At 40.7% G+C, this 19805-nt stretch overlaps 1 protein-coding gene across 13 annotated transcripts in view; it reads left to right on the top strand.

The window, feature by feature from the left end:
- AGAP1 (ArfGAP with GTPase domain, ankyrin repeat and PH domain 1) overlaps positions 1 to 19805 on the top strand; it is a 390393-nt gene that overhangs the window by 135067 nt on the left and 235521 nt on the right. For all 13 annotated transcript variants that reach the window (XM_042784244.1, XM_042784242.1, XM_042784241.1 and 10 more), the window contains 2 exons: positions 12044 to 12129; positions 16274 to 16415. In XM_042784244.1, the coding sequence (XP_042640178.1) occupies positions 12044 to 12129; positions 16274 to 16415 (228 nt within the window). The remainder of the gene's footprint in view (positions 1 to 12043; positions 12130 to 16273; positions 16416 to 19805) is intronic.

Genomic DNA, 19805 nt, shown 5'->3' with positions numbered 1-19805 from the left:
GTTCTATTTCTAAATCATAGACCAGTGTCTAGCGCTTGCTCTTAAAGCAGGATTTAAATGAGTTATTTAAACCATGTTTATTTTTCAGCTTGTATTTGATTTCTTCTTGGTGGTTTTTTTTCCTTCCATTTAATCTTACAATGTTTTGGAAGGTTTTACCAGAAAGTAGGGCATAGCAGTTAGCTGATTTTATTCAAAATATGTTTAATTCTTCACAATATGTTTAATACTCAACTGATTTTTTTTTTTTTTAAGATTTGCTGCCCCAGCAGGCTGTCACTAGTTTTGCTACGTGTGTTAGGAATGCCAGGGGTGGCCCACCTTGCAGAACGGCCGGGTGAGATGCTGGCGAGGGGCCCGGCTGCGCTCTGCCGTCCCGCCGGGCTGGAAGGGCTGGTTCTTCCTCGGGAGCTGCCCGGCAGTGCGTGGTGGAGAAAAGGAGGAAAAAAGGGATGGAAGGAGAGTGGTCTGGCTTTCCTTTGGAGTGAGACTTCGAAGCAGGCAACCTGTTTTCCTCAGTGCTGCTAATTTTAGAACTTCCCATGTATATTTGTAGGGCTGCCACTTGGCATTAGGTAACATCCCTATGAAAAAAGCTTGTAATTTACTTTAGTATAGTCATTCTCTTTTATCTCTCCCACTCCCCCTTGATTCTAAGTGGTAGTAATATGAAAGGTGCCAGTGAAATATAGAATACAGACAGAAAATAGATTTTCCTACCCCTTAAGGTATAGTATGCTATTGTGCAATGACCCTTCTGTTCTCGTGAATTGGAATATTTTGCGAGGTAATTTAAAAAAAAAAAAAAAAAAAAGATTATGTTAGTTGCTTTGTCTGGGTTTCCTTAGCAGATCTCAGTATGATTTTTTGGTGTGTGTTCAGACAGATTATAGTATAATCACAGCTAGCAAAGTCCAATTTTAACTTCAGGGTTACTATTTGTAATGGAATACTGTAATGAAAGGACAGGTATTATAGAAGAAGCCGGCTATAAACCAAGTATAAAAAGCAAAGGGATATTAAAAAAAAAAAAAAAAGAAAAGAAAAAAAAGGCTGAAATCTATGCTACTGTGCTTATAGGAGGTAAATTTTTTCTTTATCTTTGTTATGCAGTTTAAGGTTTGTTAGCAGGTATGTTAAGATCTTTTAATTTATGTTGGAAGCTTGTAAAGTTGAGGTTGCAGACAGAAATTTTGAGTGGATGTTGGCAGGAGATGATTTATATGTTACATTGAAAGGTAGAAGCTGTGTGAATATTTGGCTGAATGAGTTAGTGTCTAGAAGGTGAAATGTCTGATAAACCAATTTTTAAGGAACAGCAGTAAAAGAGAGCTATGGTATTTTAAGCCATAGGGCTAACTTCGTAACGAACTTTGTTTGGAAAGTGGTGGTTTGGGATGTAAACTTTTAAACTTGAAAGGACTGGCTGATGGAAACAGGTAGGAGTGTACTGAAGTAGTATCACATCCTGCCCAAACAAGTCGACTGCTACTTTTCGGTTTTTCTTTGTTTCCAGCTGGCTTGATAAAAATAAGCTTTTAAAATTAGACTTGTAGCGTATATACAATTAGTGGGTGTGATGTGTAAGCAACTGTCTGCAGCTGCTGTCAGTAAAACAAACAGCAACAACAAAAAGCTACTGGCTAGGTCTAATTTCCTATCTTATTAATAGACATTGAACGACTAATTTAATTGCAGGCCCTTGTCACCCAACACTGTGGGGACAGACAGGTTCTTTTAGGGGTCCTTGGCAGGATGACGGCACCATATATGGCTGTTTGCCTTAGAAAATGCTGTTAGTTGTGCTGGCCATCTTAATGAGGGATCAGGAGCAGGGGGTACTGATGACACCCCTATAAATGTATAAATACGTTTTTTTCCTCTTCCATTTTAATACTTAATAAGGTGTAGCTTTTAAAATACTTGAGCATGTTCATCTGAAGAGTTTTGCTGTCTGATTAAGCTTGAACATCTGATATCTGTAGTTGTGCTCTGATGAAATTTAGATACAGCTGTGCTAAGTGAAGAGATTAGGGTTCTGGAGAGAAGGCTCAATACAAGGAACGAAAGCAGCAGTGCAGGAATCTTCAAATATTTTGAGATAGTGATTGCGGGGTTCAGTGTACAGAGCAAGTCCTGCAGGTGATGCAGTGGTGAGCGTGGCTGCAAGAGGCTCCTGGCACTTGGGACGTTGGGGTCAATCCAAGGGATCTGGGTGACTGTCAGAGAAGGAGTTTCCTCGCAGGTTCCTCCTGGTTCTTTTCCTCCCCTTTAAACTGTCAGAAATATTTTTTTCACATGAATGAACCATGAAGAAGGGCATACTCATAACACGCAATGTATTCAGCTTTTATTTGCTCTCTGCCAGCATTTTTGTATATTTATGTGCTGTAGATGTCAGATGAAAATGTGTTGCTTCATCACATTGAATTGATAGCTGTCTAATATCTTGTTTGTGAAGTAATTTTGGAGAAGTGAGTGCTTACATGCAGGGCACAGGTGCTTTATCACTTTGCAGAAAAGGCTTCAGAAATTTGCCAGTTCACACTAGAACCTTAAACAGTATCAAAATCTCAAATTTATTTACTGTATTTAAAAATCATATATAGGTTGGTGGTGTGCCTTTCTTAGGAGAAAAGATTCTTTGCGGTCATGTGTGACGTTGTCCTGGGTTGAGTGAATGGTGGAGTTTTTTGGTGGCAGGGGAGGGGGCTATCGGGACAGCCCCCTGTGAGAAGCTTCTCGAAGCTCCCCCAGCTCCAAGTCAGCTCCACTTCTGTTTGGGAAATTGAGCCCATTAGCCACGCCTCTGCAATAACGTATTTAAGAAGGGACGTGGTGACAGGCAGTCGGACTTGTGAGGAGGAGTTGCTGCAGCTGCATGAACACCAAGGTCAGTGGAGGAACGGAGGAAGAAAGGAGGGGGGAGGTGTGCCGGAGCAGAGACCCCCCTGTATCCTGTGGGGAGACGGCAGGGCGGCCCCCCCCCCCGCCACCCATGGAGATCTACAGTGGAGCAGACATTGATTTATGGCTTGTGGCTTCTGCTTGCCTGATCAAGGTTCTGTGCCCGAAGAAGGCCGGGGTCTCATGGGAAAAGGCAGCCCCGCTGCTGTAATTCAGTGCTGGGAGGATTGCAGCATGCGGGGGAGTCCCACGCCGGAGCAGCTCGGGAAGGGCTGCAGCCGTGGGAGAGAATCCAGTCGGAGGAAGTTAGTGACCCATGACGGAGCAGTGTGGGGAACGCTGCGGCCCGTGGGAGGGACTCAAGTCAGAGAAAGTTTGTGGAGGACTGTCTGCTGTGAGAGGGGGACCACGATGGAGCAGAGGGTAACAAGTTTTGGACACTCCCCTCACCGAAGATGAAGGAAGTGGCAGCACTGACTGCACCCCCCATTCCCTGCCCCTGTGCCACTGGGGGGGGAGGTAGAGATATCGGGAGCAGAGCTGAGCCCGGGAAGAAGGGAGGGATGGGGGGAAGGTGTTCTCAAGATGTGGCAATGCTTCTCACTGTCCTACTCTGTTATGTGTTGTTAGTGTCTGTAATAAATGTATGTTCTTTTTTTTCTTCCCCTAACGAGTCTGCCTTTTGCTCGTGATCATAAAGGGGAATTTTTCCCCATCCCAGTCCTATCTTGAACCCCAAGCCTGGCTCTCTGTCCTTTCTCATTGCCGGAGGGGAAGGGAGAGAGAGTGGCTGCGTTGTGGTTGGCTGCTGACCAGGCCCAAACCACAACAGACGTGACAGGTGTAATTCTCGTGTATGTGCTAAAAATCAGGGCGCTGCTTTAAATATGAATACTTTTCTCTGTAATGCTAAATGTTGAAGTCTGTGTGGTACTAATTCTGCTGTGCCATATATGTCGATGTTACCTAACCACATTTTTTTTAAGCCATCTTTGAGAGAGAGACGTGCTACTTCTATGGCTTCTGCAGAAAAGGGGAATCAAGTACTAGTCTCTAAAGCAGACAAGTTTAACAGAGTAGATCCTCTGGTTTGTCAACCAGCCAGTGAGATACTGATGATGTGATACACGGGGTGCCCTGAGGTACAGGGATGCTTCCAGTGGGGAGAGTGAAATCATACAGGATTTCAAGTGTTCTGAGGGCAAACTGTTTTAAAATGCACATTGTCAGTGCCTGCCTTCCAGATCTGCTAGACTGTAGATCCCAAGTTTTATACCTAGAATTGTGGTGACTTGGGATCATAATAAAATAGGAACTGAAAAAATGGTAATGGTCTTTCACTTGCCCTAAAATGGGATCAACAGATTATTTCTTGGTAAGAACCCTCACCTCTTGTCTCTTTCTAGTCTGTTCTCTCAAGTAACCACAATTCATACGCTTCTTTTTCTTACAGTGTATTTTCTAGGCAGATTTTTTTTTTTTTTTTTTTTTTTGTGCAAGTGCGTACAAGCCCTTCTCATCCGGTCCTTATCTTCAGTGTAATGCACTACCCAGAGCGGTACAGGGAGTTGTGGCTGAGGCTTTGTACGCTGCTGGCGACGGGAGGGCCAGGGGAAGCTATCTGCTTGTCTGCATGCTGCAGGAATTCACAGCTGCTCGTCTGCAGTGCCAGGAGTTTGCCATCCTACCCTGTCTTTCTGCAGCTGGTTGGTCCTGCTTAGGTGGAGGACACTCTGTTTGTCCCTGTGATGCTGCTTTTGTTTTTTTCCACTCTATTTTCCTAACTTGTTATGGTCATGTTGAAGTACAATCCAATTTTCTGATATAATTGCAGTCCCTCCTGCTTCATTATCTAGAAATTAAATAGCCTGCTACTTCCATCTTCTAGGTTATTAATAAAATCCTTGCATGAGACTTGAAACTCCTGCATAAACTCGCACTGACATCATACTTTTTTTTTTTTTAAGATAAACCCTTGATGAGTGCCAAGTATGGCTTACCTCTACTTCTGCACTCGCATTACAGTAATTTTATTAAGACTGAGCTTCTCTAATTGTCTTATAAGCAGTATGCCATTGACCGTTAGAAGCTTTATAGTGAAAATATAACATGCACTGTTCCTCTCCAAGTCCTATCTTCGTGTAGTGAAGGAAACTTAATTGCTCAGAGGCTAGCTCCTTTTTTACTAGTTTATTTTGATAATTAATCCATCCCTTTCTTCTCTTGTCTCTGAAATATAATGTTGGATGGCAATCCCAGCCTGTTTACTGTGCTTCTGGCTTCTCCTTTTCCTTTCGCCAAGTTTTTCTAGCAGAGAACGCGCCGTAGAAGTATTCCCTGCACCAAAATGTCTAATAAATGCATTTGTGTGTAATAACATGTGGCTGACTCAAATAAATGCTCTTTCCAGACTGGTCTGTGAAACACCACAGATTCTTTTTGTTTACTTGAGATGCTGGCAACTTTTTAAAGTTAATGGAAGCAACTGCTACGTGTTTCATTCTAGTTGGCTGATGTTGAGCCAAGAGCGGGTTGCAGCAGGATGTCACCCTCTCAGATGGCTCCTCCTTATTTGCTTAATTTGCAGTCCCAGTCAGGGGGTTCAGGGCTGTACTACTCTATCTCTTAAGCGATTTCATGCTACTTGCAAATAAGACCTTGGCAGAAATGTCATTCAGCATCACTGCCTTGATACATCCTCAAGATGAACCCCCGCCATGCCCCATTCTCTATCTAAACATTAATTATGATCTCTGTTTCTATGCAGCTTGAGTAGTTAATACTTTTTGGAAGTGTATTTTCCTGAACGCTTCAAAACTTAAATTGCAGCTGATCTCCATTCAAATCAACACCAGGTTCTGTGGACCTATCAGATCTGGCTTTCTGTAGAAGCAAATATGTCAATGAATGTATCTCAAAATTAAGTTGTTAAATGTCATTGTGGCTGTGACTAAAATTCCAGCAGTAAAGGCTTCCAAACCTCCTCGTAGTGCCATTACAAGATGATATATTAGTGCTTCTTTGGCAGTTTTTATGTAACAATAAGGTTATCTATATGATGTAATATTATTACATCATCTATGTTTTGTGCCTGTGGGTGTACTGTGCTTTAATTGAGTATCGCTTGATGCTTCAGGGAGAACTCAGATAGTCTAGTCAGGATCATAGAATTGTTTTGGTTGGAGAAGGCCCTTAAGATCATCGAGTCCAACCGTTAACTTAACGCTGCCAAGTTCCCCACTAAACCATGTTGCCAAGCACCACATCTACACAGCTTTTAAATACCTCCAGGAATGGCAACTCAACCACTTCCCTGGGCAGCCTGTTCCAGTGCTTGACAACGTTTTTGATGAAGAAATTTTTCCTAATATACAATCTAAACCTCCCCTGGCACAACTTGAGGCCTTTTCCTCTCATCCTATTGCTTGTTACTTGGGAGAAGAGACCAACGTTAGTCCATGAAATGATCCACGTATTTCCTAAAATACATCATAAACCTACCTGTTGAGAGAAGCAGATATGGTGGGTTTTGAAAAGCTCAATCTAGGTTGTATTGTTGGGTTTTGTGTTCTTTTTGGGGGGGATTTTTGTGTGTTGTTTTTGTTTGTTTTTTGTTTTAGCCCAGGCACTTTGTTGGGTAGCTGGTGCAGTTATCTGCTTGCAGCTGTAGTCTTGTGTGAGAGTGATGGTTCCCCAATCTTTGCACTTCTGTGGTTATACGCTCAACCGCAGTTGGTTTCTGAAGTATCGTCTAGCACAATATTTGCATTAAGAAATACCCAAAAGCTAACGTTACATGTGGCTGAATGATAGTTTGTGATAGCTTCTATGCTGCTAATACCAATATGAATTGACATCAAGCACTGAGCACAACATGTCATGTTGAAAATTTAATTTTTCTTGTGTGATAATGTGCTTTATTGGGAAGCACTGAGGAGAAAAAAAAAAATTTAAAGCATAGTATATGTGAATGAAAATTTTGGGTAACGTTGAGCTGCAATACTACAACATCCCAGTAAACCAGTGTTATTCCTTGGTGTTGCTTCTTAGTGGCAGATGATCTTGTGAGAATTTCTTTTTTTTTATGAGTTTAACCAATTATTTTCATGTATTTGGTCTTGAAATGATGTACATATGAATAGAGGGAATAAATGACTTTTTAACATGTTTCCCTGAAGAGGAAACGGATTTTTGGTGCCGTCTTTTCTATCTTAAGAAGAAAAAAAAGAATCTGTGTTCACAAGACAACTGACCACTGTTGTCAAAATGCATGTGTCACTGGGAATATAAAATACAGGCTTTTACGGCTGCTTCAGTCTTATCTTCTGTCTCTCCTTTCCTGCCTGCCCTGCCCCCATGGTTACGGTGGACGTTCAGCTGCTGCATGGGTTCGTCATGCGGCCAGCCCCCCAAATTTATCTTTCTCATATGGCCAAATAACTTCATCCCCGTGGCAATTTGCTTGAATAAAGAGCCTGGTGAATGCAGTCGAGCCTGGGGATACAGTATGAAAATCAGCGGTTGCTTCGGTGAGCAATTATGCAGTGAAACAGCTATCGGCTGGAGGAAGAGGCAGCCAGGCTTTCATAGCCAGATGAAAACCTTCATCCGTGGAATTCCCTATGTATATAAAGTTTTCACCATATAGAGCACCTTTGATTACAAATGTGTGCAGTATTTAAAATTAGTACCCGTACTGAAGGGCAGTTTCTTACTCCTGCTGATTCAGAGAGCTAACCTTTGTAGAATGACGTGCATAGAAATGAGATTAGGAAGCTTTTGTTGATTCCTTCAGCCCGGTGTTCTGATTTATGCTGGGTCTTTACCCGTGGTCGTAAATAGTTGATGCAGAGAATTTATTTAGCTTTATAATGATCAAAGCTGTACTTTTATCTGGAGCATTTCACAGTAGGAATCTGGCCTAATGCACATTAAGAGACTGGGTGGTTTTATGGGTTGTGTCAGGAGCACTGCCTCTGTATCTTCTGGTGGGTATTGTGTGTGGCTCATACACAGGAGTGGTATTTGCCTCCTCATGTGAAATTTTGTACATGTCTGAAAAAAAGGCTGTGTGAATTGGCCATGATCTTGCCCTGGAAAACTAGGAATAATGAAGCGATTTATCAATACAGAGTTTTAGAGAAAATAAATAAACCGTTTAATACATTCCTCCCAGATTAAAGCTTCCACCCAGCTTCAGTGATTTGTTTTTATAAAATTGCTGTGACGTTTCATGAAAACAGTTTCCAGCTCCATTTGTCTGGCTGTAGAGAGTTATTTAGGTATTCACTGGCATATATCTCTTATATGGCTTTAGAGATGGGATTGGGGCTGCAAGTAACGGTAGCTCAGCTGTTGACTGCATGCCTTGCACTCTAGCATCTTTGTGCTTTGACATGCCTGTTAGGAGATAGCAGGAGCGATCATTCTGGCCTTCAGAGATCTGGTCTGGGCTGACAGTCTTTCTCTTTCGATGACCTCCTTTGGCAGGTACCTATGGGAGTTGAGAAATTCCCTCATTAAAAACCTGCATGTGTCATAATACTGATGGGAGTAGAACAAAGCTAGCTACCTCCCTTGGGACCAGTGCTGTCGTTTTTTGAGCTCATTCTTTAAATTAAGAAGGTCATTTCTTTGTTTTCAGTGTCATCAGCTTAGATGGTATCTTGTGGCTCCATCATATATACAGATATTGAGAAAAATACAGTGGTATTTTCTAGGCACGAGAGACTTCTTGACTACTTTGACAGGTTGCAGTGATTCAGTATTCTAACTGGATGGTCTCTAATTCCTCTTTCCCGATGTCCTTGTAATGCTTTACAAACTCCAAAGGTATATTTTAAAAAAATTACTAGTGCAGTGCTGTCCAAGCCAAACGATCCCAAAATCATTGCTCTTGCTTTGCTTTTACTTACCTGTCCTGGAGATGGGTCACATCAGGGCTCATCAAGTCAAGGGCAGAACCAGTCAGTTGTTTGCCCTAGTCATAGGACCACAGATATCTGCAGGACAACCACATAGCCCTGGTTCCATATGCTGGCAGAGGTCTGTATATTCATCAGTGTTTGTACTTTTGTTTGTGTAAATTCTTGATATTGAGGTAGGTTTTCTCAGTCTCTGCCCTGTGTAGTACCTACCTTTATGATGTGCTCGTAAGGGCTCTTTAATGGTGTAGAAACATAAGTTAATAGGGATGCATCCTGCTTTGAGCTCAAATTTGCATAAAATAATTCTTATGTGGGGGATAGTGTAAATCTGTTGTTACATTTCTGGATCTTTAGATTTGATTTGAAATGCTTAGTACAGATTGGAAAGGCAGAGCATTCTTTTAAACATTGTGGCTGGGGCATTTATTAGATTTAAACTGTTTATCGTGCAATATCTAAACCCAAACAAAACCAAATGAATGCATGAGGATGTGTAAGGAACTAGCGTGTATTCTAGATAATGAGCACACTCAGCTGTTACGGGCGAAGAAGCCACTGGAATGGATCTGAACTGACTCTGTGCTGGTTGACTGCAGCGTTGTTCTTCCAGTATGACAGACCATGGTGAAGTGGTACAGCATGTCAAGATTTGAATTTAATACTGGGAATAAAAATACGTTCTCGTTTTACTGAGTTCCATGCACAGTGTTCTTGGGGAAGGCGAGGAGCAGGTATACAAGCTGGTCCTTAGTGTGGATTCATATAGGAAGAGAGCTATTGATAACTTTATACTGTATTTGTTAAATATGATACGCTTCTGGAAGCTGCTCCCACAAACAAAATCATTAGTGACCATGAAGTGGCTCTCAAGAATAAATCTCTTAGTACTCGCATTTGTGATCTCTGTATGTACATTTTAGTACTACATCACAGATTTTTTTTTTAGTCCGTATTTTTCCACTTCTCTATTTAAGCTTTTTACTTCACCTTGTCTGTATCTTCTTTATGCCTCTGGGGACTGTTTGAAGATACAGTGAGACTTGAAAGGTGTCTTATTGACAAGAGGGAATAATGAGTTGGCTCTTCAATGTGTTCAGTTCATGGTATTTTATAATTAGCTGTGTGAACTTTCAGTGTTTAAAAAAAGAGAAATAGGAAATGGCAGTTACACAGAACTTTCACTCTTCGATCACATATATACTGCATTTCCATTGTTACTTATATCTTTAAAGAGCTTCTCTGGAGGGCTATATATTAAGTAATTCATCTTATTTAACACCTCTCATTGTGAAGAGCATACAATTAATTGATGACATACAGAAATAATGATCTGGTTAATAGAAATTCAGTTCCTGAGAGCTGAGAGTAGTTTCCTTTAAAAGTTTTATGCTTGATTTTGATTATTCTTTTCAAGTTCACTAATTATATATATAATATATACATATTTGTCTGCCACTTGATCTTTGAAGACAGAACTGAAATCTAGTTTATGAGCAAGATAATGAAAATCTATACATAGCTTTTCTACTCCTGTGCAATTAAACAACCATGAATGTGACAGTCTTAATTGTTGCATGTTTGGTACTGCTAAGCTGTTTTTAATAGGGTAGGTTTATAAATAAATATTTAAAAAAGCAAACCAAAAAAACCCACAAACAAAGCAACACAACACAAAAAAAACAACAACAAAACCACAAACAAAACTCCCTGTTCTTATTTTTTTTACTAAACATGAAATGTGTTTAAACATGCTAAAATATTGCAGGTAGCTGAACTGTTGAGTGATCTTGATCTGAAACCTGCTGTAATGCTTGGGCTGGTGGAATGGTGGGTCTAAGCCAGTTTGTGGCTTCCCTAAGGCTAGCGATTTTTGTGCAAATGTTTTGAGGATCAGTGTTAGCCTGTACGTGCTGTCTGACTTGCTTAGAGAGCTTGTTTTGAGAACAAGTCAGAGTTGTTTGCCTGCCTATCGCTTGTTTAAATGCATTGGTGTTGATAGTATGACAAGTTTTGAAGTACATGTAGTTGGGAGGTAGGGTTCAAATTGGAAATAATTCCAGTTAATACAAAATAGGGCTGAAGAAAGAAGCTTAGGGTGTGTTTATTTTAGTCAGGTAAATTCAGATGTGAGGTGGTTGGGCGATGCTAAGTGTGGAGGCCTTGGGGCTTTTGTGGCTTTGGTGGGGAGAGGAGTGGTTTTGCTTCCAGGAGAGGAGCCTAAATGCAACCCAGCTACTTAGGCAGGCTGAGTCTGCTAATCCTGGCTTAGGCTCGGTCACACCAGAACCCCTAAATGTGATTTATCGTTATCTGAAGTCCGTCATGAGACACAGCAGGATGCCTGAAATATGCTTAACCCCAAAGGAAAGCAATCCCTGCTCTGCCCTTGGGTCATGCTTGAAGCTCCCCCGAGGCCCGTGGAGAGAGAAGGTAACGGTGCAGCTGTGCACCCTGGATGGGTTGCTTGGGTTCTGTGCCAGCTCTTTGGTCTTCACAAGCCCTCAGAATTTGACATCTCCCTCAAATAAGAGGATCAGGAATAGAATTTAGCTGAAGGCTGCACCTCTGCTCTTTTTATCTAGATCTCCAATGTAGGTCTTTAATTCATCCTGCTAGTAAGTGGCACAACATTCTCTGTTAGTTTAGTACATCTCTACAGAGGAACCACCATTGTAGTTTTTTTTTGTCTAACATGTGTCTAGTATTTTCCCCTAACTGTGGTTTGTGAATATAGAAGTATCATTTTCATAACATTACATGTGTGCGCTGTAAGAACTGGGCTTCTCTTGAGGAAATGCTAATTCACACAAGAAATTGCTTTTAGTTAGAATACACGATGTTGTTTGTATGCAACTGTCCGTGTTTGCCTTTCTTAAAAATACATTTGTCACAGTTAAATATAAAAAAGGCTCTTAACTGTATGTATCAAATCCAAGTACACCTCATGTAGGAGTTAGTGTTTGTAATGCAGTTGTTGTTTTTTTTTTTTGTTTTGTTTTGTTTTTTTTTCCACATTAGCCTTATTCTTAAAGTACGTGACAACTTTCTTAAGTAATTTCTATGCATATGCATATGGACTTAACTTATATTCACAGTAGTTCATTAATTTGTCAGAGACCTTAAGGACACCTTTTTTCCACAAGCGAAGCCTTTTTCTATTTTGTATCTTTTGCCTTTTCTGTTCTGTAATGAGTTGCTTTGTGTGACAGGTGGGAGATTCAAGAAAGAGATAGTAGTTGATGGACAAAGCTATCTGCTGCTGATCAGAGATGAAGGGGGCCCTCCGGAGGCACAGGTGAGCATTGCGGATATGGAGCTTTATCAGCCCACCGCCACGGTTGCCTTGCTTTTAAAAAGCCTTCCTTTCAGAGAACTGGCTTTGTTTTGTTCTTTTCTGGATGCTGTTTGTCTTCCTCCTGGGCAAATCTAGACGTCACCCTTGGGTGGAAAATACTCTGTTTAGAAAATATTTGGGATTTAATTACAATGTGAAACCGTGTAGTAAAAATAGATGGTTAATTTGCATTGAATGCCTAATCAGTATGCTTCCACTGGTGACAAAGGTGCATGATGTAGTCATAAGTTTTCTTCTGAGGTAGAATCTCTAAATTGTTAAAATACAAAGTAGATGTATGCACAGTTAACACGCATACTTGTGTACAAATCTTTGCATTCCCTATCACTTCCACATTTTGCTCTTTGTGCTGTTTAAGACTCAACTATGTGAGTTCCAGTTCAGCACCACCGAGTTCTGGGGTTTCTGATTTGGTGCCTGTATACAACTCATAGGAGGTCACTCATCAGGATTTGCCTGTGAGAAGACAGTTGTGGTTTTGTATGCTTAACTCTGTTACTCAATTTTAAGTGATGTGAAGTGAAGCGTTTGCTTAGGTGATGCTTAAATCACCGGAGACTCTGCCAGCCTGGCTGCAGGCAGCATCCTTGTCTTCAGGCATCCTCCTTGTCTCCCCTCTACCTCTTCCTACCTGCGCACCAGTGGGGTTTCTCAAGCGTGTTGGCTGCCACTGACATTGCTTTGCTCGGCTTTTCAGTGGTAGATCTGCTTCAATTAAAAAAAAAAAAAAAAAAAATCTAGCAGCAGGAACTGTGCTATCGCCAAACAGCTGAACGGGCGCGGTGCCAGCAGCAGCAGCTTGTGTTTCAATGCTCCACTATTGCTCATTAGCTGCAGGAGGATTAGAGCATGGGGGAAGGTGCCCGGACAAAGGAGAAGAGAAAAGAGGTGGAGGAAATGGAGACCCAGAGAGACATCCTGGAAGGAAGTTAAAAGACAAACAAAAAATTAGTGTCACTAACACATCTGCAGCCGTGTGAGGCACGAGCCTAAAAGAAGTGCTCTGTTTGAGGCTGTGAATAATTTGGCTGAAGGACACAACATTTTCCAGGCCCTGATTCTCGGAGAACATTCACTCATATAAAAACATAAATACTGGAGTTGTAAAGGTACACACAGTAATCTAAATATTTTTCTACCTGAAGAATGGGTCTTGAAGAGTTCGTTTGAGCTAACTGCAAACTAATGAACAGACACGATGCTTTGCTTTTGATCTATGCTGGGTAAATGTGGGAGATGTAATTACTACTGTGGCTGAGATTTGGTTTTCAGCAAATCACAAGGATGGTAAGGCTCAAGGTGTTAGTGCTATTTCACCTTTCAGAAGATGTGTTTCACATGTAAATTCTCTTTGGATTTTTTGGTATAATTTCAAGTTGCATGTCTATTAAAGATCTTTAATCTGTTTATTAATTCCTGGAATAAAAAGTTTACTTCTGGGTTCATGAATATTTATAACTGTATAATGAAAATGGAATACTAACAAAAGAAAAATGTTTACCTCACACTATTTGCATATAAGATAGAGTGGGCTATTTCAGCCTTAAGCTTCTGCTTTTTGCAACAGTACAGTATATTTTTGTGGATAATTGGGATAGAATTACAACTTCAGTAAGTAACGAGCTGACCTGCAGCCTTCCTGACCCTTAGCAGGACGGGGTCTGGGCGAGTTCCCCAGGTGATGGCTTCTTTGCTTCAGTGCAAAGGCTGCAGCTCAGGTTTCAGTTTACGTCCCGTTCTTTTTGGCAGGAAGGGAGGGAAAACAAACTCACACTTAGTGCATCTATGATTCTTGTCTAACATCAGATTGTTCAAAGATTAAAATAATTAAAAGAAAAAAAAAAAACTAATTTCACAGAATGAGAAAGTGTTGAGGCACGTTAGCTGAGGCTGCTTCCATTTGTGAATCTTGACAATTTCTTTTGCTCACTAGGTTTGATTTTTACTCTTGCTGTTAACTGTTACAAATATACTGGTCTCCTATTGTAAAACCCAATTAACATAGCTATAGTGAGCTGTCGTGCTGTTTTTTTGAAATTTAGAACTTTTTTAATTATTTGGTTTTGTTTGGGCTTATCTTAAATTAACAGATCTGCTCAATCACAGCAGTAAGTCTGCAGGTGGGTTTGTATATCACCACCTGACATTAACATTCTTATTTCAAGCCATTCCCTGCACAGTGGTGTGGATAAGGCATCCTGGGTTTCCAGACCCTGTGTGTGTTTTCCAAAATTGCTTTGGATTTTAATATCACAGGTCTGATATCCACATAACTTAAACTTATTTTATTATAAAAAGAGAAATAAGAAACTACTGGAATAATTTTGTGTATGGAGGAACTGCATTGAATAACCAATCTTGGGATTTTTAAAATAACACTGATGAAACATTAAGAAAATTTAGAGAGGCTGCTACCTTCCCAACTGGTGCTTTAAGGATGTCGTAGCTGTAAGGAAGAGTTCTTGGCATGCTGCTGCTGAGTCTGGTCAGCGAGAACCATTTTATAATACCAAAACCACAGTAACAACCCTGTCTCCAGTTCCTTTGGTTAGATCTTCTGGTTTGAACAGTTCAAATAAAATAGCGTGGTAGTTGACCTTATTAGTAACTGTGCTGTGTGTAAACAGCCCTATCATTATAATCTGAAATATTGTTCTCCTGACTGTCTTGAAAACCTCAAAACACTTTTGGCTATTTTTACAGTAAAAATACATGTAACAGTAAAAGATGAGGGAGTGTTGGGTTTCAGGTACAATACTGTCATGAATGTACATGTTAACTAAAATTACCAGCTAATTTGCCATATGAAAAATAGGTAAGAAGTACTACTAGCTCCTGTTTCTGAAAAAGGAACATTTAATGAGCTCAGCGACCTACGTACATAAAGAGTTTTCCAGATTCATACTGTTGGAGCTTTTTTTTTTTTTCACTTTGCATATGCCAGTTTGGGATGCCTCACTAAAAGCTGAGAGTGTGTGAATCTACAGACTAGTGAGTGAAGCAGTTTAAATACTGCAGGAGCAGAGACAAATTTGCAAGAGTTGGTAGTGCTGCAGTGAGTGCTTGGAAAGCAAGGCGAGTGGTGTAAAACTCAGGAAAAGATTCCCCAAATGAACCTCCTTGCAGCTCTGTACACTCAGCGCGTCCCCAGTCTACCTGGCGTATTGTAATAGTAATAAAGTACAAAGTGTGAGTACTGATGGCTGAAACTTGTTTCCATTGGTCTAAATTTGGGTAGGAATGGAGTCACTTAGAGAAAACTAAAGGCAGTGAGGTAAGCTTGACTTCAGTCTTTCTTGATGCTGTCCCGTATACATTTACTGTTATGTTAAATGCGTTTAAACAATCTTATTTCACTTGTGAGCTAGAACTTCTTCACTTGCATGGTCACTTAAGGAGCACCTTGCCGTGGCCTGTGTGTATGCATGTCTTTTAGCAGATCACTGATGCCAAGAGACAATAGTTTGCTTTCACACTGAAAGCTGAATGAGGCATTAAGCACTCTTTGCCCAATTAAGAGAGTTTGTATAGTGAAGAATTGGAAATCTGAAATGAATGTTTTTGGATATTGATCAAGATGTGAGAATTACTAGCTACGCTTGTAAAACCACAACCATAATACTTGTCCTGGCATTAGCAGAAACATCAGCATGCATGCATGTAAATCACAGGGTGGGGAAAAAGCACAGTAAGTAGGGCATTCAAGTGCCTAGAGATAAGTGTTTTTCATTTATAATTCACAAATGCAAAAATCTGAGGTTGTAATATTTTTCTGTGAATCAAGACCAATGCAAAATGATAGTAGTTGGGCTTTTAATATCATACACCAGTGAAGAATAGATGCAGTTGTGAACGTGCAGAAAAACCTTTGTGTATCCCAAATGCCCATCACTTGCAGAGTAATGAAATTTATCATTTTAGAAACTTAAACCACTTTTAAGGCCTTGGTTATTGTCACTAACAAAGTGTCTCTGGTGTGTATTTCCTTCCAGGTAAGGTAAGAATGTTTCTCTTTTTTTTTGTTTTTCTTTCCTCCTCCTCACTGCTTTTTTCATAGTATGCTTTTCCCATTTTTATTCTGCAGTTTGCCATGTGGGTGGATGCCGTTATATTTGTCTTCAGCTTGGAAGATGAAATTAGCTTCCAGACTGTTTACCACTACTACAGCCGTATGGCTAACTATCGTAACACTAGTGAAATTCCAATGGTACTAGTGGGAACCCAGGGTAAGTGCAGTCTTGATTCCCAAATGTATTTCTGTGACTGTATAGACTGGCCTGTCCTTTCCTCTCTCTTGCAGGGCTGTGGTATTGCAAAGTCTGGTTTGAGATGGGAGACAAATGGCCTTGCAGCAGTCTTGCGTGAGGGAGTGTAGGGCTTTAGCAATGGTGACTTACAAGAATATTTAAAAAAAATATTTTCAGTGCTTGCTAGTCATAGTGGTTTTCTTGGTCATCAGGGAGTTGCTAAGGTTGAATTTGGGCAGCTGAACTAGCTGTGTAACGAAGTTCTGAAGTCAAACCGGTTTGCATTAGCTTGGCTGTCTAGAAGTGATCAATACCCTGGCATTCCTAAGAAGCAGACAGATCAGAGATCGAAAACCTCTAACAGTCTGTTACAAAGCAAAACTGAACCGTGCCCCTGTGCAGTGTCTTTAATAAAAATGCAGCTTTTTTTGCCAGCTGACCCCCCCCCCCCCCCCCAATTCTGTTTTTCCAAAGTCCCTTCTAGAGCAGCAGCTAGCCACAGGTACCTTACGGGGAAATGTGGCAAGGGAAGAGTACCAGCAATATTTTGATTTCTTTTGCATCTAAGCTGTCTTTTGACTATTCTCTGCCTTTTTTTGCCAGTGCATCATGTTCATGTTTCAGCAATTTCTCATGCTGGGCTTGGTTTGCTGTGGGGAGTAGATACACAAGAGTCGAGGCTGCTCTTCACCCACCCATGTAGATGCCCTTCCTGTGGTAATTCTTACCAACTATGAGGCACCTGCATGGATGCTGGACTTTACACTTCCCACTTTACAGAGCTGCTGCTACAGAAGCACAGTACAGACAATTTTGTGAGTTCTTTCCCCCTGAAACATTTCTTTCCAAGTGTATTACGAGGTTACTGTGCTGTGTTAGAGCAACAACACACGTGCCATGAGTTGCTCTTGCACGTTCGATTGTGGGCATCTTCCTTTTTCATGTATGCCACTGGTTTGGGTGATGCTGAAGCTTTTCACTGCTTCCTCAGCTTATTCGTTTGTCAGGCGTGGTCAGAGAGCAGTTGGCTTTCCCCTGCCTGCCTGCAGAGCCGTGCCACCAGCACTGCCACATGAAGGCAGGGGAAGCGGGGGCAGCGCGGAAGGAGGAATTGCAACTGGGCTGTGGAGCGGAAACACGACAAAAAATGAAAAGGGAAGTACACAAAAAGTCCTAGGATAGCAGAAACTACAGGCAAAAAAGCAGAAATGAACTGCTTTGAAGGGCCGTGCTGTCAGCTTGAACTGGAGTTGAAAAAGAAACATTTCCCTGAGGTGTTTTTCTTTCTGCACTTCTGACACTTTGGAGTATGGTTTTTCATCTCATTTCTGTCATTACCAGAAAGGGATTTGGTTTTTTGAAGTTTGTTTTCTGTTGCAGCACTGATGCAAATGGTTGGTTGGTTTGTTTGTTTGTTTGTTTTTTATTTTAAAAAAGTGGCTAAAGATGAATATACTGCTAATTTGCTAATTCTGGGAGTAAGTATCAGAAAAAAAAAAAAAAAAAAACAAAAAAAACAAAACAAAACACAAACCACAGCTTTTTGGCTACATCAGCTGTTTGACATTCAGCTTGTTGGCTTTGACTGGTATTATTGAAATGAGCCATGAAATGAAATCTCTCCCAAAATATTAGCGCTTGCCTGATGCTTCCAGACATTCTCCTCTGCCTCGTTGTCTGCGGCCGGCTGGGCTGTAGGACTGACTTTACCTCAGAAGCCAAACTTCTTGAAACCATGGTGTTGCTTATCAATTTCTTTCTGGTTAAATGTTTTCAGCGCCCTCTGCTGATTAAAAAAATTCTGCTGTTAGCTTTCCAAGTAGCTGCTCTGCTCTTATTAATTAGACCTCATGAGGAGGTAGTGATAACACCAGTTGGGAGATGGTTGTGTCAATGCCCAGAACCGAGCTGCAAATACAGCATTGCAGTAGTCACTGACCTAGTGCTCACGTTAAAGCAATGTTTTTTTTTTTTTTTCCCAAAGAACGGTGGTGGTTTTTCTTACCACGGGAAGTAGCAGATTTTTAGGAAAACTTTCTGAGCAGCTCTAACTGCTGAAATCAGAGCCTGTCACTGTGGCTAGGTGGTAGCTGCAGAGTTTTGTAGAACAGGTTGTACTGCTGTCTCACCAGCTTTTCCAGAGCTAAGAACTATCATGATACTTCTGGAAAAAAACAAACAAACAAAAAGTTTCTTTTTAAGATTTGTTCATATCATTATCACATCATAAATAGTCAAGCAACTCAACTTTGTAGTGTTCTCTGCTGTGATAAAGTAGCGATGAAGAAACTTCTTCAACTGTTAGCAGTGTTGTGTGTTTTTCTGTTTTTTTTTTTTTTTTTCTAGTATAAGGTTTTTTCCAGCTTCGATGGGTAAGCTCTATAAATTGGAGTTAAAAAGCACACATAAAAAGTATCTCTTGCAGAGAGGGGCAAAGTATTATTATTTGTTTAAAAAAATATTATTTTTATTGGTTGTGCAGTATGTTCACACAATGTCTCATGAGTGCTTTTACATCAGGGTTTGAGACTCAAAGTCATTTATGATGAGTTTCCATGATCCAGTCTTAGCTGTGACTTGAAAGTCAGGTCAGCAATGCAACCTGTGAATACACAAAAAATCTCTATTTCACGTTAAACTAGCAAGTGTCTGCCTTGCCTGGGGCACGGTGTGTGCTGTGGGTTGAGGGTTGGGGTTTAGCAAAGCGCTTTGCTTCCAGCCCAGCCTCGCTAGCAGACTGTTGACTCTCTGTGCCTGAGCAAAACACAGAGAGAACTAGCCTAAAAAATGGGAAGGACCAAAAAAAAGCACACATGAGGAACTGAGCGAAGAGTTGGACTCTAGATTTAGTTGTCTACAGCTTCGTTATTTCTTTTCTGCCATTGGGATTCCTCCTCCTTGCCCCCAGTTGTCTTAGCTAGCTTGTTTCTTTTCTTTCCTTTTTTTTTTTTTTTTTTTTTTTTTTTTTAATTTAAGAAAAGTATCTCTCATTCACCTCTAACACTTTCCCGGAGTGTTGCAGTAATACCTGGTACCATTTCTCCCCCCCCACCCTCCCCATGCCATTGTGTCTCTACCGAAAATGTTCTTGTCCTTACAAACGTGTCATGTTTAGTGCTTCACCCTCTACAGGTGAAGGTTACTTGTAAGCCAGTGCTGGTATTTTTGGAGTCCTAAGAATCATTTGACATGTTTTATAGTCATTAGCCATTTGTTTTTCTAAGTATGTTTTACTTACTCGGAGCTCATGTTCTTTCATGTGATTGTATATTTTGCAGTTAGTGATCTAAGTATATTTTTAAGGTAACCAAAATGCATTTTAGGTTTTTTTTCTGGTTTTTGGAATCAATCGGTATGCCGGCTATTTTA

This window comes from Tyto alba, unplaced genomic scaffold, assembly GCF_018691265.1.
Source record: "Tyto alba isolate M040663 unplaced genomic scaffold, T.alba_DEE_v4.0 Super-Scaffold_7, whole genome shotgun sequence".
Taxonomy (NCBI): domain Eukaryota; kingdom Metazoa; phylum Chordata; class Aves; order Strigiformes; family Tytonidae; genus Tyto; species Tyto alba.
The sequence above is the reverse complement of the archived record's forward strand: the minus strand, read 5'-3'. Positions and strand labels throughout refer to the sequence as shown.